The 24,869-nt window shown below is 32.6% G+C and overlaps 3 protein-coding genes and 1 non-coding gene across 4 annotated transcripts; 2 read left to right on the forward strand and 2 right to left on the reverse strand.

Annotated features, from left to right (window-relative positions):
* Nucleotides 1–2,498: 2,498 nt before the first annotated feature.
* Nucleotides 2,499–12,616, reverse strand: LOC131619653 (uncharacterized). The gene is made up of 4 exons (XM_058890728.1): nucleotides 11,685–12,616; nucleotides 10,989–11,592; nucleotides 4,553–5,478; nucleotides 2,499–3,385 (listed from the first exon to the last, which is right to left on the reverse strand). Exons 1-4 carry the CDS (start codon nucleotides 12,582–12,584, stop codon nucleotides 2,774–2,776), a joined length of 3,042 nt encoding a protein of 1,013 aa, XP_058746711.1. The 5' UTR covers nucleotides 12,585–12,616; the 3' UTR covers nucleotides 2,499–2,773.
* LOC131621207 (small nucleolar RNA snoR135) lies at nucleotides 10,124–10,265 on the forward strand. Its single transcript, XR_009289532.1, has one exon. It is a non-coding gene; the product is annotated as a small nucleolar RNA snoR135 (small nucleolar RNA).
* Nucleotides 12,617–14,146: 1,530 nt separating the features above from the next.
* Nucleotides 14,147–20,498, forward strand: LOC131619654 (zinc finger BED domain-containing protein RICESLEEPER 2-like). The gene is made up of 5 exons (XM_058890729.1): nucleotides 14,147–14,947; nucleotides 16,584–17,683; nucleotides 18,685–19,541; nucleotides 19,624–19,720; nucleotides 20,211–20,498. The coding sequence occupies exons 1-4, from the start codon at nucleotides 14,147–14,149 to the stop codon at nucleotides 19,701–19,703; spliced, it is 2,838 nt and encodes a 945-aa protein (XP_058746712.1). The 3' UTR covers nucleotides 19,704–19,720; nucleotides 20,211–20,498.
* Nucleotides 20,499–20,968: 470 nt separating this feature from the next.
* On the reverse strand, nucleotides 20,969–22,887 carry LOC131615744 (cytochrome P450 71D10-like). The gene is made up of 2 exons (XM_058886899.1): nucleotides 21,944–22,887; nucleotides 20,969–21,860 (listed from the first exon to the last, which is right to left on the reverse strand). Exons 1-2 carry the CDS (start codon nucleotides 22,841–22,843, stop codon nucleotides 21,249–21,251), a joined length of 1,512 nt encoding a protein of 503 aa, XP_058742882.1. The 5' UTR covers nucleotides 22,844–22,887; the 3' UTR covers nucleotides 20,969–21,248.
* Nucleotides 22,888–24,869: the final 1,982 nt, after the last annotated feature.

Consider the following 24,869-nt stretch of genomic DNA (forward strand, 5'->3'; position numbering starts at 1 on the left):
CGGGGATCATGTCTTTACCAATCGATTAGCAATATACCAATCGATTGAGGCAATTAAAAAATGGACCTAAATGATTAGGACAACTTCTTAGTAATGTGCAACGTCTAAATATCTTCCTTTATTTCTTGAGCTTGATAATCAATTAAATTAAGGTAATCAATCGATTAACAATATGTACCAATTGATTGACAAGTTTTAAAAATCCTTAAAATTGTTTCCTTTTTTGTACTAACCTCTAACCTATAATTAGAGGTCCCTTTCCATTTTTTTTCATATCCATAATTATGTTTTCATTTCACTATTCTCACTCTCTCTCTAAAATTTCTATTTGTTTAGTTTTCCCCAATAAAAGTTTAGTCGAAGTGCTTTTTCAAGAAGGTACTTTATGAGTGAGAAAAGTATAATTCTGGAAGGGTAGATTTCTAATTTCACCAAATAAGTTTTGTTCATACCTTGGTTGAACACTTTATCCCCACAAGGGCGAAAATTACAATAAATGTCACTAAAGGCCAAAGAACACCACAAAAGCTCATCCATTAAGCTTCATCCCGGACTACCTCCTTTGTGAGGATTCCTCCAAACAGAGAGCTTCACGTCTACCTCCTTCCATCACTAAGTCAACATCCAAACCATCCTTGGAAGGAGAAGAACTTTGAGTCTCCAAGAGGGACACCTCTTCATCATCATCCACCTGCTGTCCATTGCAAACGTTTTTAAGGAAGTCCAACTTACTTAGGTTCAGCTGAGGATATAAGAAGGAAACATGCTCTCTCGCCCATTCAAAATAGACATAAAAAATTAACACCATTTTATCCCTAAGATTTGATTCCGCCTCCCCCCACTCCTTTTTATCATGAAGGGCGTCTTCTGTCACGACGCATATAATACCCGAGCGTACGAATGCTAGAAAGATAACACAGTCGCCAACTAAGTTTATGTATTAAAGAGAAAACATAGATAAAACTCCAAAATAACAAAAATATGATAGTCCCAATCAAATTCAGTTTTAGGAGTCGATTATGCGCGGGGAAGGTATAAGCACCCCACACATCTGTTGTACTCAACAAGAATTGTTTAGTTAATTTTGTGAATTAGGGTGTTAGCTTACATTATTTGTTTTCTTCTTATTATTGCGGGTTATTTAAAAGAGAAAGAAAGTGAAAAAAAATCAGTTTTTTTATTAGGGTGCTTGACAAGATTGCAGTCTTGCTCCTACCTACCCTCAGGTTCGATGAGGAATTCAAAGCTCTGTAGTTGTAAGTAGCTAATGAATATTTGTTAGTTGATTTTAGTGAATGGCATTTAAGTTACATTCTAACATATAAATGTTTCTTATTGGGTGCGTGTGGGAAGCTGAAGCGTTTGTTTGTATTGCATTAGAATGGATAAAACATCATTCGTTTATGAAAAAAATTTGGTTACGCTAAGGCGGAAAAAGATACGTTTGATGAGTTCAAGTTGTTTTTAGTTGGGTGCCGAGTGTTCTAAAGGCAAGTTATACAACTTGTATACAAACACTCGAGAATCACAGGGATATACATGCAATAGATCATTTTCATTCGATTTTATTATACAATAGCAATTTATATGAATCGAGTCAAGATCCCTTCAAGATAACAAGTACTTGAAAGACAAGTTATACAACTTGAATCCAAGTATTTAGGGTTCATAGAGATATATACGCAATAGGTCATTTTTCATCCGTGAAGGAACGAATTGAATTTGATTGTGTTATTACGTTTTGAGAGGATGAAGAATGTTGGAAAGGCAAGCTATACAACTTGCATGAAAATATTCGGGAATCATAGAGATATACACCCAATAAATCCTTTTTCATCCGATTTTATTGAGAAAAGATTTTAGATTTAAGAGGGAAAGGAGACTTGATATTAGTTAAGTTATGAATGAAATTTTGATTTTACTTTGATTTTTAAAAATAATTTTAATTTGAGTTAGAAAATAGTTAGATCTATATTGAAGATAAGCTTTTTTTCCAGTTTCCTTAATAATGAAATTAAAGCGATGACAAGAGTATTTTGAATGTTATGTTTTATTGATTATTCTGTCGCAATGAACCTAATCTATGACGAGCGTTGATGACATGTGTTGCCTAATGTTTTGTTTAATTTCCCGCTATGTGTTGCTAAATAATTATGTGTTGCTAAAGAATTTTCATTGGTAACACCTTAAATTCTCATATAATACTAAATATTTAAGTTTTAAGATTTAGAGTATTACAAAAATTACATGTTCATAAAGTGTCAATTCTTAACATTTTTTAGTGATTTCATTATGATAGAACCAATAGAAGCAAAGTTAGAATTCGATTCTAATTAATTTTTAACTTTGTACAACCACAATGAAATTTTTTACAGTTGAATTATCGTACTTTTTTTTTTTTAATCAAGGAATATATTAACGGAGAATTTAGGGTTCTTCAACCTTTCTACACAATTGAACGGGAAAACCCGACAAAAAGAAAGAGATTACAAACCAATTAGAATTACGATAAAAAATAATAAAGGATCTTTGTTAAATTTGTAAAAACTAGAATTGAGATAAGTAATATCTCCTATAAACTACCACATCCAAACCAATTTTCTCCTATAACATTGTACATTGTAACCATACATAAATCAATTTGTAAAGATTAATTACCAATACAAACTTTATAAGGAATATCTTACTCCTTCATGGGAGAGATAAATGATATTTTCTCTTTTTATTACAATCATTTTCCACATGCTATTATTAAAAAGTAATACAAAAATAATTAAAGACGACGAGTAATAGGAATTAAGCACAAATCATGTTTTCTTCCGACAGTTAATCCAAATGTCTCAGTCATATCAAGTTCTTCATTTTTCATTTCATTTGGAAGCTTCCAATCAAAGTGGTAAAGTAATTTAGCAAATGGTAGGTCAACGTTTGGTAAGGCAAATGCAATTCCTGGACACATCCTCCTTCCAGAACCAAATGGTAAGTATTCAAAGTCTGTTCCTTTGAAATCAATTGGGCTATTAAGAAATCTCTCCGGTATAAAACTACTGGCATCAACCCAATACTTGTGATCTCTTCCAATTGCCCAAGCATTGACCATGACCCTTGTCTTAGCTGGAATATCATAGCCATTGATTTGACATATCCCTCTACTTTCTTTTGGAGCTAACAATGGTGCAATAGGATGCAACCTTAGTGTTTCTTTGACTACACACTTTAAGTATGTCAACTGGTGCAACTCTGATTCATCTACACCCCCTTTCTTATCGAACACTTTTCGCACTTCATCCTGTACTTTTTCCATTACCTTTGGATTTTTTACTAACTCAGACATCCCCCATAATAAAACTCCTGATGATGTTTCAGTACCAGCAGCAAACATGTCCTACAAATGGATCAACATTTACACTATCTATTCTTTAAGACTTTGTTTGAAAGTTTAGAGAGGAAGTGAGATAAGGGTGTTAAAAAAAAAATAGAAAAGACCAGGTGAAATGAATAGAAGAATTTTAGTCGGGAGAGTTTGTTTTTTTATAACACCAAAAACAATTTAATTTGAAAACCTCAAAACTTGTATTGAATGATGGTTTTGAAAGATTTTGGAGAATTTAGACAAATTATTCAAATATGATTTTTGTTTTTAAGGGATTTCAAAAATTAAAAATAGATTAATAATAAAGATTACTTTATCTTTCTATACAAAATATTTTTTTCAAAAAATGTTAAAAGATTTTGAAATCCTCCTTCCTCTCTCCTCCAAACTCTCAATAAACAAACATAAATTTTCTTCCACATAGGTGAATAGTGTAGTGGCATAGTGGAGCATCATTAATAAAGCAGCATGTTATCTTTACACAGATTTTCTACACCAAATACTTACACCGTATAAACTATTCATCGTATTTATATGGTGAACATTACTTTTTAAAATACATAAGTATATTTATTAACATTGATGTGAACAATAACATGAACACCCGTGAACAATGTGGTGTGGATAACTACGATTTGGTGTCTTTGGATTATGCGGAATGCTATTATCTTCGACGGGAAAGCTTTTTGTTTTGATGTTGTTTGTTCTAATGTTATTTTCCTTTCTTGGAGATGGTTATCTAGTGGATATTCTAAGTTTAGATCCAATTACTATTATTGGTTTAAATTTCCTTTATCCGACTCAATCATTCTCTAGGGTTCTCTGTTTGTAAGGGTTGCACCCCTAGTGCGAGCTTTATGAATCAATAACCTATTAAAAAAAGTGATGAAGTTGTTTAACAAACGGCCAAATATTAAAAATAATTTAGTAGTAAAACAAAGTTTGTTTATAAAAAAATAAAAAGTTGATTAATGAAGCGGATTAATAAACATTCAGACATTAAAAATAATGTTTAGTATTAAAACAAAGTAGGTTAATGAAAATTAAAATAATTTTAGTAGTATATTAAAATTGGTTAATAAAAAGTATTGGTGAACAATGAAATATAGTGTTGTATGTGTTTGGTGTAAGAATAACTTAATAAAGATGTTAACTTAACACTTTAGGTCGTAGACTAACCAGGATGATTGCTTTCATAATGTCATCTGTCAATGGATGTTGTGATTGATCATTTTCCTGTTGAATCTTGATAAGAGCTTCGATTAGATTTTCATCTTTGCTTGCTTCCTTGTGAATGCTTCGGTGATCGTTGATGATGTCTTGCAATATCATATCAATCTCTCTATGAAGTTTTTCAAGTTTGGTCTTCGCCCTACTCATCCTTTGAAGAATTTTAATAGAAGGATACAAATCAGCAATATAAATTCCTCCTAGCATATATGTTAATTCATAAATAAATGATCTGAATACTTGTTGGTGTTTGCTCCTTTTCCCCACTGCTGCCTGTGCAACTATCCCGTATGTCATTGAAAAAATTTGATGAGTGAGATTAACAACCAATCCTACTTTTGCAGAAATTGATTTAACTAGGTCTTCCACCTCTTCTTCTCTTATGGAACCAAATGACTGGACACGCTTTACACTCAATAGCTCTATAACGCATATCTTCCTTAGTTGCCTCCAGTGTTCTCCATATGCAGAGAATAAAATATCAGTATTATTGTAACTATATATTGTGGACATCATAAGGTTTGGCCTATCGCAAAAGTTGAGGTCATGTGTCTTCATAATCTCTTTGGCCATTTCTGGTGAACTAACTATTATGTATGGTACCTCACCAAGTTTTAGGTACATCAAAGGTCCATACTTTTGTGCCAAATTTTTGAAGGAATGATGAGGCAATGGGCTGCTAATAATCTGATGTATGTTCCCTATGAAGGGCAGTCTCCATGGTCCTGGTGGTAATTTGGCGCTAGAATTTTTAGAAATACTCATTCTTTTAACTATTTTGAATAGTACCAAGAGGAAGAGAAAGGATGAAAGTAGGGTGAAGTTTGAAAAATTGTTGTGAAGCTCCATGATTGTAGAGCAAGGGAAGAAGAATGCTTAGATGAAGTTATCTAAACTAAATATTCACATTAAATAGTCATTTTCAAGACAATGCAGTCCAGTAAAGAAGTGCAATAATACAAAACTAATATAATATAAAATGAATACAATATTAACATAAAGGTTCATGATTGTAAACCAGAATACAATAATATAGTCATCTATTTGTCCTTTGCACTAAATCACGAGAATACTATACTAGTATTATTTTTCACTGCACCTGTCACGCTCGGCTCAACTCGTCATGGACCTTTTTTTATTATAAAGATAAGGCTATTTCAAGAAGATAAGCATGATGCATAAATTTATCTCTCTCGGTAACAGCATAAACTTATCTACCTCTCCTACATAATCACATTAAGTATGACAGTGATAATTGGCGGAGTAAAAAATTTTAGGGAATTTGGGCAAAAAAAATTAATCTTATTTTTACATCATATTTCTATTAATTTTGCTTTGATTTTGTCTAAAAATTATGTTCTTGATTTTGTCTTAAAATTTCATACCTTATTTTTACTAATTTTATCCTTAATTTTGTCTAAAAATTACTAATTTTATCTCTGATGTTGTCTAAAAATCGACTATTAAACGGAGAGTATACAACGAAAGGAGAGGTTGAGCCCGGACGCGTGCCCGGGCTTGCTGGGCTGTAGTTCCGCCCATGGCTGCAAGTGTATGCTTCTATTAGAATATTAAGAAAAACATTTGTTCCGCTCAGTACATATTGGATTATCAAATTCCCGTATTTCACAATTACTTCGGTACACTATTATGTTCTTGTTAACTCAGATCGTGTTGGACCAATCGAACCAGGAAGAGGACTCGGCCAAGGGGATCCTCTATCCCCTTACCTCTTTATTCTTATATCAGAGGGTCTTTCAGCCCTTATAAAGGGAGCGGTGGCACGGGGCGATATCCATGGGATCCAGGTTTGCAGAGGGGCACCAAGTGTGTCCCATCTGCCTTTTGCTGATGACTGTTTTTTATTTTGCAGGGCTAACTTATCGGAGGTGACCCATCTCATGGGTTTGCTCATGACATATGTTGATGTGTCAGGACACGAGATTAACTTGAATAAGTCTGAAGTGTTTTTTAGTCGTAACTTGAGCAAACCGGCGCAAGAAGACATTGCAAAAATTATGGGAGTACACCATGTCATGGGGACCGGGAATTACTTAGGATTACCATCGATGATTGGTAGAAGCAAGAAGGCAACATTTTCTTTTATCAAGGATCGGATTTGGAAGAGGATTAACTCGTGGAGAGGAAGATCTTCATCAAAAGCAGGAAAGGAAATCATGATAAAATATGTGCTTCAATCTATTCCAGCATATGTTATGAGCATTTTCATTTTACCAGATGTAACTATAAATGATATTGAGAAGATGTTGAATTCTTTCTGGTGGGGAGGAGGAAATAATAATACTAGTGGTATAAGACGGATGTCGTGGGATAAATTAACAAGTACTAAGAAGGAAGGTGGGTTGGGCTTTAGAGATCTGAAAGCTTTCAATATGGCTATGGTAGCTAAACAAGGATGGAACTTGATAAGCAAACCACACATGCACGCTTGTCTCCAAAATTTTCAAAGCAAGGTATTACCCTAAAACTTCTTTTTTCTATGATAATATCGGGTTTAATCCTAGTTTTGTTTGGAGAAGTTTATGGAAGGCTAGAGAAGTCTTAATGCTGGGTTACAGGTGGAGTATAGGAGATGGTAGTCAAATTATGGCAATGAATGAACCTTGGCTTAGGGGAAGAAGAGAAGGTTGTCTTATTGGACCCTAAAAGCAAGATACGTATGATATTACTGTTAAACAGTTGATGTTGCCAAATGAGAAACAATGGGATATGCGACTGATAAAGGATTTATTTGATCATGTAGCTTGTGAAGATATCTTACAGGTCCCTTTGTTGAAGGAGGTAGTGAAGGATAGGTTGATTTGGAAAGAAGAACAAAATGGTGTGTATAGTGTTTGTTCGGGATACAAATTGTGGAGGAGGTCTTTTGTGAGACAGAATAATGATATTATAAAGGCGGATTGAAGTAGTCTTTGGAACATAAAAGCTCCCGCTAGATCAAAACACTTGTTGTGGAGAATTTGTAGGGGTTGCTTACCAACGCGTATCAAACTTCGTCAACATTTCGTCCCTTGCCCGTCAGCGTGTCAGTTTTGTGAGAATCACGATGAAGATGATTGGCATATTTTCTTTAAGTGTGATACTTCTATCCGGTGTTAGAGGGCAGCAGGTTTGTCCAATCTCTTAGACCCTAGATTACGATCTTTTAACGATGCAAAATCCCTTATTCTTGATTTTTGTAGCTTGGAGGATAGGAAGGTTGCAGGGAGATTTGCAGTTGTGATGGATGTAATTTGGAAGAATATAAATGATCTTATTTGGCACAATGAGAAGGAGGAAGCATCCAAGTTGGGATTGATTGCGTTTCATAATTGGCAAGATTGGTTTATGGCTCAAAGAAATCAGGAAAGAAATGAAAATCATCAGAATGTCACTAGTTGGAACCCGCCACCGGAAGGATGGTTAAAGTGCAGTGTGGATGCGGGGTTTAATAAACAGTGAGGGACAACTAACAGAGGTTGGTGTGTGCGGGATAAAAGTGGAAATTTCATTGTTGCAGGAGTTGCTTGGGATATTGGTACTTTCTCCATTCTTGAAGCGGAAGCTTCGGCCATTAAAGAAGCTATCGAGAGTGCTCTAGCTTTGCACTTGGAAAATGTCATCTTTGAAAGCGACGCTCAACATGTGGTTCAAGCCATCCACTCCAATCGTAAGGGTGATTCCGAGTTTAGTTTAATTATTATGTCCATTAGAAACCTGTTACATATATTTTCAAACTTCGAGGTGAAGTTCGTTAAGTGTCAAGCGAATTCGGTTGCCTACTCCCTTGCGAAGGCGGCCAATTTTTGGTCTAGACGTAGTATTACAAACGTGATTTCTCCTTGTATTCAATCTATTATTTTGAATGAAATGCGTTGAGCTTGCTTTTGTAAAAAAAAAAAAGAATTAAGATTTAAATTGTTTTTTTATTGATTTAAATAACTATAAAAATAAACACAAGTGATTTCCGCCTATGGCTCTGTTTATGTAAAACTCTCATTTTTCATTTTATTATGAAAATTCATGTTTCTTGCAAAATAAAAAAGATAAAATGATCATATCTCATTTTAGAGCATATGATATAATCTTGTTATAAACCCGTGATTCACCTACTTCCGTAGCGTGGTTCATTCTTTAAGAATCCTGTAAGCGAAGCTACTTTTTAAAAGAGTTTTACTTTTATTATACTAGAGACATATTTGTAGCATTGGTATAACCGTCTTGTCTTTTTGGCTTAAATATCAATACTATCCTTCTAGTGTATAGATTAGATTGATATTTAAGGTTACTTTAACTTTTATAGAGATATATACAATAAGTCCTAAAAGACGAGCAATTTCATATTTTTTTTCTCATGACAAATTTTAAAGTATAAATCTACACGAGGCTTAAAACCTTCAATTCTCTACAAACATGTGAAACAAAATGAAAACAAGAAAATAGAGGTAAAATAAAAACAAAGCGAAACAAAAAATAGACAATATGGAATAAATTCAAATGGTTATAAACGATAAAAACAAGCTTATCAAATTCTCCCATGCTTGAATCATTTTTTCCTCATGCAATTAGCTCACAAAAGAAAAACACAGACAAATAAGTAATCAATAGTAGAAGAAACGCTTGTTAAATCAGTTAAAAACAAACTGTTAAGACGATTTTGAACCTGACTTAAGATTTGCCAACATAAGAAGTTTGTGCTTCTTAAGTTGGTTCAGGACCTGACTTAAGAAATGTTTGTTAGATCAGTTAAACCTAAACCGATTTAAAAAGCCTACGCTTTCAGAATCCTCTTATGCCATTTGAACCCGACTTAAAAAGTTTATTTTTGCCACATCACTCGTAATTCTATGTGGAATCTTCTAAAATTTATTTACTCGAGGTCACAAGTTCAAATGCTTAAAAATGCAACCAAAAAAAAAAATACTAACCTATTATCTACTAACATATTTTAATAAAACTTTTAAAATAATGTTTATATTTTTCTTGCAATAATTTTTTAATTATAGGCCTCACAACTACTTTCTTAACCTTCTTTGATGAGATTTCTATGGTGTCATTAAACAAGATTTTGTGAGAAATAACCTTGAAATGTCTTTTTAGATTCTCTTCTTTTTTAGAGGATTTTAATATAGTCCTTCTCTTTTTTGTTTTTCTTTTTCAATATATTAATCTTATTAAAAAAACTTACATATTCTCATAAAAAATTATAAAATAATATTTTTATTTTCCTTGCAATTACTTTTTAGTTAATAAAATTAAAATAAAAGAAATTTTATATTTTTTTCATATAATGTATCTAAAATAATTTTTGACTTTTTTTTTTATTAAAAACAAAATGTTATACTACTCTTTCAATGGTTAGTTTTAACATTTGATATTAAAATCACTTTGCAAAAACTCAAATACTATATAAAATCTGCAAGTTTTTTTAAACAACTTTTACCCTAAATCTTCTTTTGTATTTGTTTTTTTCTTTTGTTTTATTTTATTGTATATGTGAGATCTTAGTTATTTTGATACTAAGCAGTGATAGTGTGTATTGGTGTTATTATGTGTTTATTACATTTTTCTGAAAGTATTCCTTACTAAATTATTTTGATAAATGAACAGTTGTGTTTCATTTTTTTGGTTGAGAATCACAACAATTTGTTTCCGACCTACATATTTTAATTTATTTATGTTTCTTAAATAATTTTAAGTGAAAAAAATGCAATATAATACATATGTAACCTTTTATATATCAATAGCATACTCCGATATTCAACTCACTATAACATTTTAGTCTTATTATAAAAAGTATTTTGAAAGATATGAATTAAAAACTCATTTTGAACTAAAATTTCTAACACAAGAATCACTCCAACTAAATATACTTAGTTAAGAGAGTATATTTTCCAAAATTCATCACTTCTGAAAAGACAAGCTCATGTATTAAATTTCTATTTGCGGTCATAAGTTCAAATTCCAACAAATACAAAAGCATATTATTTCAAATATCATTTTTTTTAATTCTAGAATAATAAAATTTAAAATTTAATAATCTTATATTATTTATACAAAACAAATTTACTTTTCTAAGATACAATTTAATTTTATACCAATAAATCATATCTAAGAATATCATTTAAATTATTTCAATTTCATAAAATTAAAAAAATACACATGTTCGAGTTCGGTTCTAATTACTAAGTTTGTACAACTACAATGAAATTGTTTACCGCTGAAATATAATATAACATTGTACAATATAACCAAACCACACATAAACGAGCTTCTAAAGTTTAATTACCAATACATAACATTGGAGAGATACATTGTATTTTCTCTCTTTATTACAATCATTTTCCAAATGCTTTTACTAAGTAATAAAGAAAAAATTAAAGACGACGAATAATAGGAATTAAGCACAAATCATGTTTTCTTCCAACAGTTAATCCAAATGTCTCAGTCATATCAAGTTCTTCATTTTTCTTTTCATTGGGAAGCTTCCAATCAAAGTGGTAAAGTAATTTAGCAAACGGGAGCTCAATGTTTGGTAAGGCAAATCCAATTCCTGAACACATCCTCCTTCCAGCACCAAATGGTATGAACTCAAAGTCAGTGCCTCTAAAATCAATTGGGCTATTAATAAACCTCTCCGGTTTAAAACTCTCAGCTTCAACCCAATACTTTGGATCTCTTCCAATTGCCCAAACATTAACCATGACCCTTGTCTTAGCTGGTATATCATAGCCATTTATTTGGCATTTCTCCCCATTTTCTCTTGGAACTAACAATGGTGCAATAGGATGCAACCTTAGTGTTTCTTTGATTACACACTTTAAGTATGTCAACTGGTGCAACTCTGATTCATCTACACCTCCTTTCTTATCAAACACTCTTCTTACCTCAGCTTGTGCTTCTTCCATTACCTTTGGATTCTTTACTAACTCAGACATCCCCCATAACAATACCCCTGATGATGTTTCAGTACCAGCAGCAAACATGTCCTGCAAATGAATCAACATGAAAAATGATAACCTAAACAAACATAAATTTTCTTCCATATAGGTGAATTGTGGTGATTTTGTTATAGACTAACCTGGATGATTGCTTTCATATTGTCGTCAGTCAATGGAAGTTGTGATTGATCATTTTTCTGTTGAATCTTGATAAGAGCTTCAATTAGATTTTCATCTTTGCTTGCTTCCTTGTGAATGCTTCGGTGATCGTTGATGATGTCTTGCAATATCATATCAATCTCGCTATGAAGTTTTTCAATTTTGGACTTCGCCCTACTCATCCTTTGAAGAATTTTAATAGAAGGATACAAATCAGCAATATAAATTCCTCCTAGCATATTTATCATTTCATTAATTAATGAAACGACTACTTGTTGGTGTTTGCTCCTTTTCCCTAATGCTGCCCGGGCAACTATCCCACATGTCATTGAAAATATCTGATGAGTGAGATTAACAACCAATCCTTCTTTTGCCGAGATTGATTTAGCAAGATCTGACACCTCTTCTTCTCTTATGGACCTAAATGACTGGACACGCTTTACACTCAATAGCTCTATAACGCATATCTTCCGTAGTTGCCTCCAGTGCTCTCCATATATAGAGAACAAAATATCAGTATTATTGTAACTATATATTGTGGACAGCATAAGGTTTGGCCTATTACAAAAGTTGAGGTCTTGTGTTTTCATAATCTCTTTGGCCATTTCTGATGAACTAACTATTATGTATGGTACCTCACCAAGTTTTAGGTACATCAAAGGTCCATACTTTTGTGCCAAATTTTTGAAGGAATGATGAGGCAATGGGCTGCTAATAATTTGATGTATGTTCCCTATGAAGGGAAGTCTCCATGGTCCTGGTGGTAAGTTGGCGTTAGAATTTTTAGAAGTACTCCATCTCTTAACTATTTTGAATAGTAGCAAGAGGAAGAGAAAGGATGCAATTAAGGTAAAGTTCAAAAAATTATTCTGAAGCTTCATGATTGTAGAGCAAGGGAAGAAGAATGCTTAGATGAAGGAATCTAAACAAAAGGGTCACATTAAATAGTCGTTACATTTTCAAGACAATGCAGTCCTGTAAAGTTGTACAATAATACAAAACTAATATAGAATGAATATACAATATTAACATATAAAGATTCCCATTTGTCTCTTGCACTAACCATGAGAATACTATATTCTTTTCATTGCCACCTTCAATTGGCCATGTGCCTTTTTAATTTTTATGAATATAAAGAGATTTCATGAAGATATACATGACACATAAATTAATCTCTTTCGATAACAACATAAACTTATCTATTACTCCTGCAGAGTCACATTAAGTTTGGGAGTTGGGACTTGGTAGTGAATGGCCGCAAGTTTACGTTTCAACAAGATTACTAAACAAAGTTTAGTTCTGCTGAGAATGGATTGGATTACCGAACCCACATCAAGTTAAAGCGAAGCTACTTTTTAACCGTCTCGTTTTTTTTTTGGCTCAGAGATCAATACTATCCTTTTAGTGGCACGACTAATATATAAGACTACCTCTACTTTTGTAGAGATAATTTCATATTTTCTCATGATAGATTTCTAATTAAGAGTCTACATGAAGTTTGCCTTTTAGACAATTCCAAATATCCTAAGTCCGAGAAAAGGGGTACCACAACGCTTACTCAACCGTTGTGAGATAAGGGGTGATTGTATATTTGATGTTTTTTACCACGGTCGCGTGACTGTGATGATATGTTATAGCTAGCGCGCTACCTATCACAGTGGTTATACTACACAACTGTTGTGAAATATGTTTAGGTCATGGGTTCGAAATCTAGCAGCAACAACTTATTTTGAATATAAGTTTATTATAAAACATGCAGATGGCTTGTTTTTCCCTACACCTCACTAAACATATACAACAATTAAAATTGATGTAGAAGATAATAATTTGAAAAATTAAATAATTCTTGAAAAATAACTTAAATGAACCATTTTTCAAATTGTATGTATATTGTAATTCATCTCTCTTGCTATTTAATACATATAATTTTATTCAATAAAGCAATTTTTCATTATCTCCTATTTTATTTTGCAAAGCATTAATATGTTGACTGATTCAGAATCATCATCATTGTTATCATCATTATTTTAATCGATGGTGATGATTATTATGATGACAGCGATGAAGATGATTCGGAATTTCTCAATAATTTGATGTTTTCAATATTAACTAAAAAAAGATTTGCTGCTTTGAAAAATTTGGGGCATGGAACCATGTTCTGCGTGTTAAAGAGCGATAGATTAATTAAATTCGAAAAATAATTATTGATCTAAGTTGATTTTCAAATATAAATTAATTTTCAAATTATTATTTTCTATATCACTTTAAATGAATGCATGTTCTATGAAAGGTTAGTGAAACATGTCATCTACATACATTATAATAAACTCAACAACAAGTGCATAGAGCATGGTGCCAATGTTTTGCTGACTATGTAGCCACCATTGGTTTCCGAAATAACACATCAGACCAATCTTTCTTGATATATCGTAAAAATTCTAACATGGCGTACATTCTTCTTTATGTGAACGACATCATCCTTATTACCTATACTCGTGTTCTTTGCAAATCAATTATGTACTTTGTGGATATTGTTGTCTCTTGTCACCTTGGTAGCATCTTTCTAAGTCAAAGAACCTATGCTTCAAAGCTCATGGAACGGGGTGGCATGACATCTTGCAAACCGTTAGCCACCCTTGTCGATACCAAGAAAAAACTCAGCACCTCCTATGGCAAACCCTATAAGGATCCCTCTTTATATCGAAGTCTTGTAGGGGCCATACAGTACCTCATGTTCACTAGACCGGAGATATCTTATGTGGTTCAGCAAGTCTGTCTTCACATGCATGCACCTAGCACGCAACACATGTTTGCTCTCAAGTGCATATTTGCGTTATGTTCAAGGTATCATACACTTTGGATTACATTTATCATCATCCGCATTACAAAGCTTATCTCCTACATTGATACTGATTGGGGTGGATGTCTTGATACCAAGTGCTCCATATTCGAGTATTGTATTTTTCTCAATGACAACCTTATCTATTGGTCTTCCAAAAGTCAGTCTGCTCACTCTCGTTTTAGTAATGAAGTCAAATATAGAAGTGTTGCCAATGTTGTCTCTGAATCGTGTTGGATTTGCAATCTTTTATTGGAGCTCTATTTTTCCATTGCTCATGTCACCTTAGTGTATTGTGACAATGTCAGTGCCATCTATCTATCTGGTAATCCTGTACAGCATCAGCGTACCAAGCATATTAAGATGGACATTAATTTTGTTCGAGAAAAGGTAGCTCGTAGTCAGGCATGCGTTCTTCATATTTCCTGTAGACATTAGATTGCAGACATCTTCACCAAAAGGCTTCCTTGTATTCTCTTTGATGATTTTTGAATCAATTTAAGTGTATGTAAACCTCCCACTTCCAGTGTGGGGTGTGATAAAATATATTATTAAGTCATAATTTGGCATAATATATCATAGCTAGACAATATAGAATATTGAGTCATAATTGTCGTAATGTATAATAATTAGACGATTCACCTAACGTTACTAATTGATGTATATTTATACTATTCAGATGAATGAAAAATGGCAAGCATTCCATTACATTCCTGAAAGAAGTTTATTCCCATAAAAAAGTCAACAATTTAAATGAAAAATAAAATTAAATAATAGTGTAACATAATAATATTGTTTTGTCCAAAGTTTACAAACGAATAGTAATATCCTCAATTAGATATATAAGAATAATAGTATTATTCTTAATTTTTTTTTCACCTATGATGTTTTATATTTAATTAGAGTTATGGCATGTTAATGTATAAGCGATGATGTTTGATATTTGGAATAAAAATAATGAATATGAAGGTGCACATAACAATATTGTAAATGTTTTGAACAAATGGCATTTGAAGCATAGTTTGTATGGTAGTCCAACCATAAGTATAATTGTATACATGTTTATAACGTTTTAAAAAATTCTTTGAAAAAAAAAAATCTCAAAATTTAATTTTAAAGTCGAAATTTTAATTACTTTTATCATAATCTTTTTAGATTTAAAAAATTCATATTTAATTTTTATCATTTAAAAAATGTTAAAATTTGATAAATAAAGATTTTAAAAACTTTATAAAGAATAAAATATATTAATTTTTAAATACTGACTAAAAATTAAATTTGAGATATTTATAAAGACGAAAAACATTTAAGTAGGGGCCCTAGACAGATAACATATCTAAATCTTGGAATTCTGATCACTTCAAAGTACAGTCCTTTAAAATGATCAGAATCAAAATAGACAGATCTAGTGAAATTGGTTAGGACATGATGAATGCCAATTAAATTGGATCCAAAAACCATTTCATTAGAATTTAAGAAGTATCACATGAGGTAGTGGTTTCTCAAAATTCGCATTTTTGTCATCTATATTCAAGTAAGTTCTTAGAATTTGAATTGGGTATAACTCAATTCTTACAAAAATGGCTTATAAGCTACCCACCACTAACAAACACATGTTTGGACTATATCATACCAAGCACAAGTGGCTATCTAGTTAAATACCAAGCAAATCCGCTACAATTACTCATGAATGAGTTGAATATATGCACCAATATTGCAGTCAAGTTGAAGATACTTAGCAAGAATTTCCATTTGCCAAAATCTCATACACAGCAAGTATTAGAGCAAAATCTCCATCTTCATTTCTTCTCTATGTATGGTGTGAGAGGTTTGGTTCCGATTCACAAATTCAAATAAGTACAAACAAAAGTGAAAATGCCAAATTGTTTACCGCAGTTTGAATGTATGCTAGGTGCAAAGTGACACAGTTTTATCAAACCAAACAAGATTTCTAATCAAATTTCATATCATAAACCCTTGAGTAAAATTCAGACCTCGGTTTAATTTCACATACAATCATCTCTATCTAAACTCATTTTAGATAATATCACACAAGCAAAGCCAACAAAAAGACACAAGCAAACCTATTCGGGAAACTTGCTCGTCAATTAAACAAGGTGAATTACTAGCAAAGAGGAAATTAAACAAGGCTTGGAATCATTTCATTGTATCGTCAGAAGAAGAACAAAAAGCTTCGTGCAAATACTGTGACACAAAGATTAAGTATAATAATGGAACTAGTTCAATGCATGCTCATTTATCGAGATGTCTCGCTTACAAGAAGCAAAAGACATCATCTTGTATAACAAGTGATGAAGAACAAGTTGGCTCTCCTATAATTGTCAAGTTTGACCAAGAAGCTATTCGAAGAGCAATGGTTAAGATGTTCATTAACATGGAGATTCCTTTTCGGAAGGTTGAACACGAGTCTTTTCATGAATTTATGAGTCTCGCTTCACCAAGATTTCAGATTTGTTCGCGCACAACATTGGCACGTGATGTCTTGAAACTGTGGGACACCGAAAGAATGATTTTGAAAAATTTTCTCTCTATGAATTGCCGAAGAGTTTGTCTCACCACTGATATGTGGACTTCTTGTCAAAAGTTGAGCTATATGTGTGTGACGGCCCATTTCATTGACAATAATTGGCACTTACAGAAGAAAATCTTAACTTTTTGTCAAGTCACAAGTCATACAGGAGATGCTATTTGTGAAACAATGGAGATGTGTTTGAATAGTTGGGGTTTAAACCGCGTGCTTAGTTTGACGGTTGATAATGCTTCATCTAATGATGTTGGGGTTGAACGTCTCAAGAGAAGGCTTTTGTCCAAGAATAGTTTAGTTATGAGCGGAAACAATTTTCATATGAGGTGTTGCGCACACATATTGAACTTAATTGTGAAAGAAGGTTTGAAAGACATTGATGCTTCTGTTTATAGAGTTCGTCATGCTGTTTGGTATGCTAGATCTTCTCCCGCGAGACTTGCTAAATTCAAGGCATGTATTGATGAGGAGAGCATGGACTATAAAGGTTTAGTTTCTCTAGATGTTGAGACTCGTTGGAATTCAACTTACTTGATGTTAGTATCCGCATCAAATCATGAAAGAACTTTTGAAGAATTAGGTTACCGAAATAAAAGGTACGTGAATTAATTTTTTATTAGTGAATATTACTATGGGCACAAAACACATACTGCTAGAAACTATCCCCTAAATTATCTCTGTGTCAGATCAGAAATTATAATTTATGGTTGTTGGTGTATATTGTATACTGTATCATGTATGTAAGAACTGAACATGTTGTCTATTCTGCTGATTATTTGATGAGGAGCAATTTGGTGTTTTGCATTTTCCTTATTTAATGAGGAGCAATCATTAAAAGTTATGGCTTAGCATTACTTAATAGAAGGACTGAATAGGCAGTGACTGTTTTCTTAGTTTCTATCGAATGTCATGACTATCCAAAGTGAAGAAAAATGCTTGGTCTCTCAAACAATCTCACAAAACTTAGGACTGTAGATAAGCTAAAATAAGCACATCCAAATAGGTCTTATTTTGATAATGATGGGTCTGCTAGTGAATGCATTATCATTACTTTTATGTTATGTTTGTTTCATATTGTTTGTTTGAGCTAACAAATTGATCTAGTCATTGAATTTAGCGAACTAAATGGTTGTTGAAGTCAGAATGTGGAGAGTCCAATCTTCATCTAAACTTTGGTCACTGCCGTTTTGCAAGCTGCGTTTTGAATTTGATTTTATGATGTTAAGACTGTAAACAGTTCAATCTTCTAACATTTTGTCATGAACTGTCAGAGTATGTATTTGCTGATTTTGGTTGTTGCATTTGAGATCAGTGATACATCTCTCAGTTTACGTACAGAGTCAAGGATGTCTTTTACAAAACCTTTGATTGTTCTGGTGTTTGATTTATCTTCCTCAAAGTTGAGCTTTAGTTCCTCACTTTTTATTTCTTAGTTTTCTCAGCATTTGTTTGCTTTGTAGTGGAAAAGAAATTTGTTGTTTAGTTCTTTCTGTAATTTGTTTTGAGACCAGATTGGATGTAATCCTTGTTGTTTTAATGATGTAATCCTAGTTATGAAGAGACTAATCTTACTTATTCTCATTTTATGTTGTGTTAGGTATGTGAATGAATTGACAAAAAAGGGAAAAGGTGTTCCGACGAAAGACGATTGGAAGCATATCAACTTAATCATTCCATTCTTGAAATTGTTTTATGATGCTACTGTAAAAATATCAGGGTCATCTTATTTGACAAGCAATATTTATATGTTTGAGGTCCTGGGTATTGGAAAGAGCATTGTGGCTATGTGTGCGTCTGAAGATGAACATCTACGTTCAGCAGCTCAAAAGATGAAGAAGAAGTATGATAAGTATTGGGGATCTCATGATAAGCTTAACATGTTGTTGTTGATTGCTCTAGTTTTCGACCCTAGACGCAAGGTTAGATTGGTTGATTGGATGGTACGACGATATTATAATAAGGTTGATGCTGATGCCTTGAAAGGAACCTTAGAGTCTTGCTTGACATCTATTTATGAGGAATATTGTGTTGGATTTATGTGTCCCCAAGGTAATTCAAATGAGCCGCAAGTTTTTGGTAGTGTTAGTCATCCTTATGGAACTGCTGAGTTCTATCTTTCAGAAGGGTGTGACAATGCAGATAATGAATTAATTGCTTATCTTGGAGAGAAGTTAGAGCATAACATGGAGATAAATGTTCTAGAGTGGTGGAGAGTAAACTCTGGCCGCTATCCCATCCTTGCAAACATTGCAAGGGATGTGCTAGCTATACCAATAAGCACAGTGGCGTCTGAATCTGCATTCAGTACAGGAGAAAGGGTGCTTGATCCATATCGTAGCTCATTAACACCTAAAACAGTCGAAGCACTGATATGCACTCAGGATTGGCTCAAAGGAACATCTTCATCCTTGATTACAAATGAAGATTTTGATCTTCTTGAGAGATATGAGCAAGGTATGATAACTAAGTATACTCGCTAATGTATTATTATTTATTATACTTGAGGCATAATGAAATGTATTTATATGTTTTGTAGAATTACTTCGTACGGAAGATGGTGCTAGCTGTTCAACATCCTCAACCTCTGTTGCACTTGAAGAGGACTTCTCGGTTTAATTGTTGTACTGCACTCGGTAAAGCTTTTCTACTAAATATTTAACTACTCTTTCTTAGTGTCCAACAAAGATTTATATGTATACTTTTGGTTTTTGAATGTTAGTATTAGTAATAGGTTGCCATAGCATGTGTTTGATTTTAAATCTTATTATGATTTCCTCACGTGATGAATATATCATGCATGGTTTGTCTTGATTCAGTCATAGTCATTTCACATAACCAATTTGCAGTCAGAACTCATTTTATTATCTCTTCAACTAACAATGTTGATTCCTATGATGATGACCAAGAAATTTACACAAATGCTAAGGAACTATGGTAGATTAACTACACATGACAAATTTGGAGTTTGCATTTATTAAAACCATATATCATTTTTGTTTTGTAATTGAATTGTGTTGGATTGGAGTTCCTTAATATGAATAGGGTGGATTGTCTTGTATGATTATGTGTGAATTTATAGTATTTGAGGAAGAATTTAATCCACTCGGTTTAAATTTTGTGCAGGTTGAGATTGTGATGGAAGTTGAGGAAGAATTTGGCATTAGCGTGAAATAAGAAAGTGCTCAGAGCTTCTTGAGACTAAGACTTAACATGTCCATTTTGGAGTGTCTTTTTTTTTTGTTGCTATATGATATTTAGTGTGCGGTTTAATTAAACTTCATGTAACTACTAGATCTTTTGTGGACCATATTAGGATTACAATACTACTAGTTTTAATCTTAATTTTGTAGAACTTATGTCTCTTTACATGTTAAACATAATATGCTCTTATAAGTCACAAGTATTTGCTCTTTTAATGGTTTTTTTTATGTTTAGTTTTAATGCTATTTGAAAATTGGTTATTTTTAAAAACTGGTTTTAAAACTGGTTTTTAAATTGGTTATTTTTAAAAACTGGTTTTTAAATTGGTTATTTTTAAAAACTGGTTTTAAAACTGGTTTTTTATAAAACTGGTTTAAAAACTGGTTTTTTATAAAACTGGTTTAAAAACTGGTTTTTTTAAAAAATAAAATAAAACTGGTTTTAAGAGAACCGGTTTAAAACCGGTTTTTTGGTTAAAACTGGTTTTTGTGAAAAACCGGTTTAAAACCAAACCAAACCATATGTAAACCGGTTTTTAAAAAATAAACCGGTTTTAGTAAAATAGTTTTAAGATCCAAACCAAACCATATATATGGTTCAATTTGGTTTGGTTATTGATCCATGCACACCCCTACTTTGGCAAGTCTTTAGCATTGGAGACTTCCTCATATTCCTTATTCTAAATCAATACCCTAAAGCTAACAACATGTTGGTGTCAACTGTCTAAACAACAATGACATGCATAACCATATTCAACCATTGCTATGTGTTAGTGTCACCGTTGTGTCTAATCTGAATTCTTAGGGGCAACAGATAATCCCGGAAAACATTTTTTTCGGATTAATGTCTCATACAACATTTTGGAACCATACTTCAATAGTTTACAAACTTTATTACAAACATCAAATTCCCTTGTGGAAAATAAAATACTTATTGAACTGTTTGCTTAAGCAATACATATCAAAGACGACGAATAATAGGAATCAAGCATAGGTCATGTTTTCTTCTTGCAGTAATCCCAATTGCCTCGGTCATATCTAGTTCTTCGTTCTTCATACCATTGGGAAGTTTCCAATTAAAGTTGTAAAGTAATTGAGCAAGAGATAGCTCAACACTGGGCAAGCCAAATGCAAGTCCTGGACATATCCTCCTTCCAGCACCAAATGGTATGTATTCAAAGTTTGTACTTATGAAATCATGATTACTATCAAGAAACCTCTCGGGTTTAAAACTCTCAGCTTCAACCCAATACCTTGGATCTCTTCCAATAGCCCAAGCATTGATCATCACCCTTGTCTTGGCTGGGATATCATACCCATTTATTTTGCATCTCTCCCTACTTTCCCTTGGAAGTAACATTGGTATAACAGGATGCAGCCTTAATGTTTCTTTGATGACAGACTTTAAGTATATCAGTTGATGCAACTCTGTCTCATCTACATACCCTTTTTTATCAAACACTCTTCTTACTTCAGCTTGTGCTTCTTCCATTACCTTTGGATTCTTTACTATCTCAGACATACACCACTCCGTAACATCTGAGGATGTTTCAGTACCAGCAGCGAACATGTCCTGCAAATGGATTAATAGTAACATATGCAAATTTATAATTTAGTCACTAAATTGTGTAATGAACCTTCAATCGAAAAACTTACCAGGATGATTGATTTCATATTTACGTCAGTCACGCGATGTTGTGTGTGCTCATTTTCCTGTTGAATCTTGAGAAGAGCATCAACTATATCTTCATCTTTGCTTACTCTCCTGTGAATGTTTTTGTGATCGTCGACGATATCTTGCATTATCATGTCAATCTCTCTATGAACTTTTTCGAATTTTTTCTTCGCCGTACTCATCCTTTGAAGCAATTTAACAGATGGATACAAATCAGCCACACAAAATCCCCCCATCAAACTTACTAATTCATCAAGTGCTGATTTGAATACTTGTTCGTGTTTATTCCTTTTACCAAAAGCTGCCCTCGTCAATATCCCATGTGTCATGTCGGAAATCTTATGAGAAAGATTAACAATTGATCCTTCACTTGTAGCTATTGATTTAACAAGATCATCCACCTCTTCTTCTCTTATGGACCTAAATGACTGGACACGCTTTACACTCAATAGCTCTATAACACATATTTTTCGTAGTTGCCTCCAGTGCTCTCCATATATAGAGAATATAATATCAGTAGCATTGTAACTAAATATTGTTGACAACATAAGGTTTGGCCTATCACAAAAGTTGAGATCATGTGTTTTCATAATCTCTTTGGCCATTTCTGGTGAACTAACTATTATGTAAGGTACTTCACCAAGTTTGAGGTGCATCAAAGGTCCATATTTATCTGCCAAATTTTTGAAGCAGTGGTGAGGCTGTGAGCTGCTGATAATTTGATGTATGTTCCCTATGAAGGGCAGTGTCCATGGTCCTGGTGGTAAATTGGCGTTAGAGTTTTTAGAAGTATTCCATCTTGTAACTATTTTGAATAGTACAAAGAGGGAGAGAAAGGAAACCAATAAGGTGAAGTTATAAAAGTTGTTGTGAAGCTCCATGACGATAGAGGAACGGGAGAAGAATGCCTAGATGAAGGTTTATATACAATACTAGAGAATGAAGATACCAACTATAAATCAGAATGCAATAAATAATATTCCTATGTCTCATAAAAATATTTTAAAAAAGAAAGCCATTTAATCACTCATTTTCTTTCAATATAACAATAATAATAATCAATAATAATCATTTAAGCTTTTAATCCTACTCCTAATCAATAATCATTTGATGTATGTTTCCTATCAATTACTCTTTAATAATGGAAACCGGTGCTATATGGTCCTACTCCTATCGACCAAAACAAAATTGTACTAGTTGAAATTGAAATGCTAGACGGACATAATTATGGTGTCTTAGAAAGTGTCCCGTTAGTACTTTTTTTCGAGTAAGGATCCACTCCATTTCTTTTCCATTGCCATAGTTTTTTGTGTATATTATACGTATTTCTAAGAAATGTGACACATATTTATTATTTATTTAATTTTATGCACACAAAACTATAGTAATGAAAAAGAAATGGAGGATAAGAAATGGAGTGGATCCTTACTCGTTTTTTTTCAGGTACGGACGATTCCATTGTTGATAAAGACCCTACTTGAAAAGAAAGATCACCAAATGGATTGTCACTGTCTTAATAATAGACTAATTACTCCCTCCGTCCCACAATGAGTGACCCAGTCCACCATTTTCCACATATTAAAAAAAGTGTAGAAAAGTAAGAGAGAATAATACTTTTACTATAGTAACCCTAATCATGTATTGAAAATTGTGAAAGTTTAATTAATTAGAGGGTAGAATTGAAAATTTTTTATTGAAAATTGAAATGGATCATTCATTTTGGAACATTAAATTATTCCAAATGACGGAAGGAGTATATTAATTGTATGCCTTCACTCTCATTTTCGAACAGCGATTTGCTGCAGTTACGTAATCATTGAAATCACGCAAGCATATATATGAATTTCTGAACAAAATTTAAAGTTACATTTTTTTAATCATAAATAAAACATTATCTTTATATTTTAAAATCGTGATTAAGATCAAATGGTTATTATTAAAATAACAGCGTGAAAGCGAAAAAAAATCACTGTAGAAAATCTATTTATTTCTCACTATTAGAAAAAAAATATATGTTTTATAGCAACTATTTCACCCCATATATCGTAAAATTAATATATCTATCTTGGGGACGTTGTGTATTTATTTTCATAACAATATTTCGTCGATTTTTCTTAAGAATTGAGGAGTAAACTAATATATTGTACACACTACGAATTTCAACAACTTCAGATATATATTAAGGTAATGAGCTTGAAACCCAACAGTAGTGATTTATTTGAAATACAGTTAACATTTCACTACTGTTATGATAGATAAATATTGTGGAAAGTACCATGGATTTATTATAATATGTAGATTGTTTGTTTTTTCATACATCTCACTTAACAAATACAACCATTCAAATTGATGAAGAAAAAAATAATCTGAAAAATTAAACTTTTCTTGAAAAACAACTTTAAAAAATCACTATTTTTTAAATTGCATGCATGTTAAATCTCATATCTTGATCTTTAACATATAGAATATGATTCAATGGACTAAGTCCTTCATAGCATCGATTCCATCTCTTATAGTTTATTTTGAATAACATCAATTTATTGGCTAAGTCGGTCTCATCATCGTCCCTAACATGGTGATTGTGACAATGACTTACCATCATAACAATCAAGATAATAAGTGACGATAATGAGGTAGACTTAGCCCATAAATTGATTCCAGCTAATGGTTTTTTTGAGTCCCTAGTAGCATTTAGAGAAGGCTCGAATACTCATCACAAAGCCATGACGCCGGAAACACGAAACACCATGGCTAGGGCGTGTTTCTTATTCTTGTTCATATTGCATGTTGGAGGTTGTTTTAGCCTAAAATAATACTACCATTAGATTCAGGATGTCTTAATTAGGTGATCTGGGCTTGTAGTTTGTTTGTTTAACGTTGATGGTGCAGGTTTCAAAAATGCAGAAT

The sequence above is a fragment of the Vicia villosa genome, linkage group LG7 (genome assembly GCF_029867415.1).
Source record: "Vicia villosa cultivar HV-30 ecotype Madison, WI linkage group LG7, Vvil1.0, whole genome shotgun sequence".
NCBI classification, from domain to species: domain Eukaryota; kingdom Viridiplantae; phylum Streptophyta; class Magnoliopsida; order Fabales; family Fabaceae; genus Vicia; species Vicia villosa.

Coding starts and splice junctions, on each gene's coding strand:
- LOC131619654 (XM_058890729.1), top strand. CDS start 14,147: ATGGCGTACATTCTTCTTTATGTGAACGACATCATCCTTATTACCTAT. Junction 14,948..16,583: donor AAAAGGTAGCTCGTAGTCAG/GCATGCGTTCTT, acceptor AACTCATTTTAG/ATAATATCACACAAGCAAAG. Junction 19,542..19,623: donor TCTTGAGAGATATGAGCAAG/GTATGATAACTA, acceptor TATGTTTTGTAG/AATTACTTCGTACGGAAGAT.
- LOC131619653 (XM_058890728.1), bottom strand. CDS start 12,584: ATGAAGCTTCAGAATAATTTTTTGAACTTTACCTTAATTGCATCCTTT. Junction 11,593..11,684: donor ATATGAAAGCAATCATCCAG/GTTAGTCTATAA, acceptor ATTCATTTGCAG/GACATGTTTGCTGCTGGTAC. Junction 5,479..10,988: donor CTTAATTCCTATTATTCGTC/GTCTTTAATTTT, acceptor ACTTCATCTAAG/CATTCTTCTTCCCTTGCTCT.
- LOC131615744 (XM_058886899.1), bottom strand. CDS start 22,843: ATGGAGCTTCACAACAACTTTTATAACTTCACCTTATTGGTTTCCTTT. Junction 21,861..21,943: donor ATATGAAATCAATCATCCTG/GTAAGTTTTTCG, acceptor ATCCATTTGCAG/GACATGTTCGCTGCTGGTAC.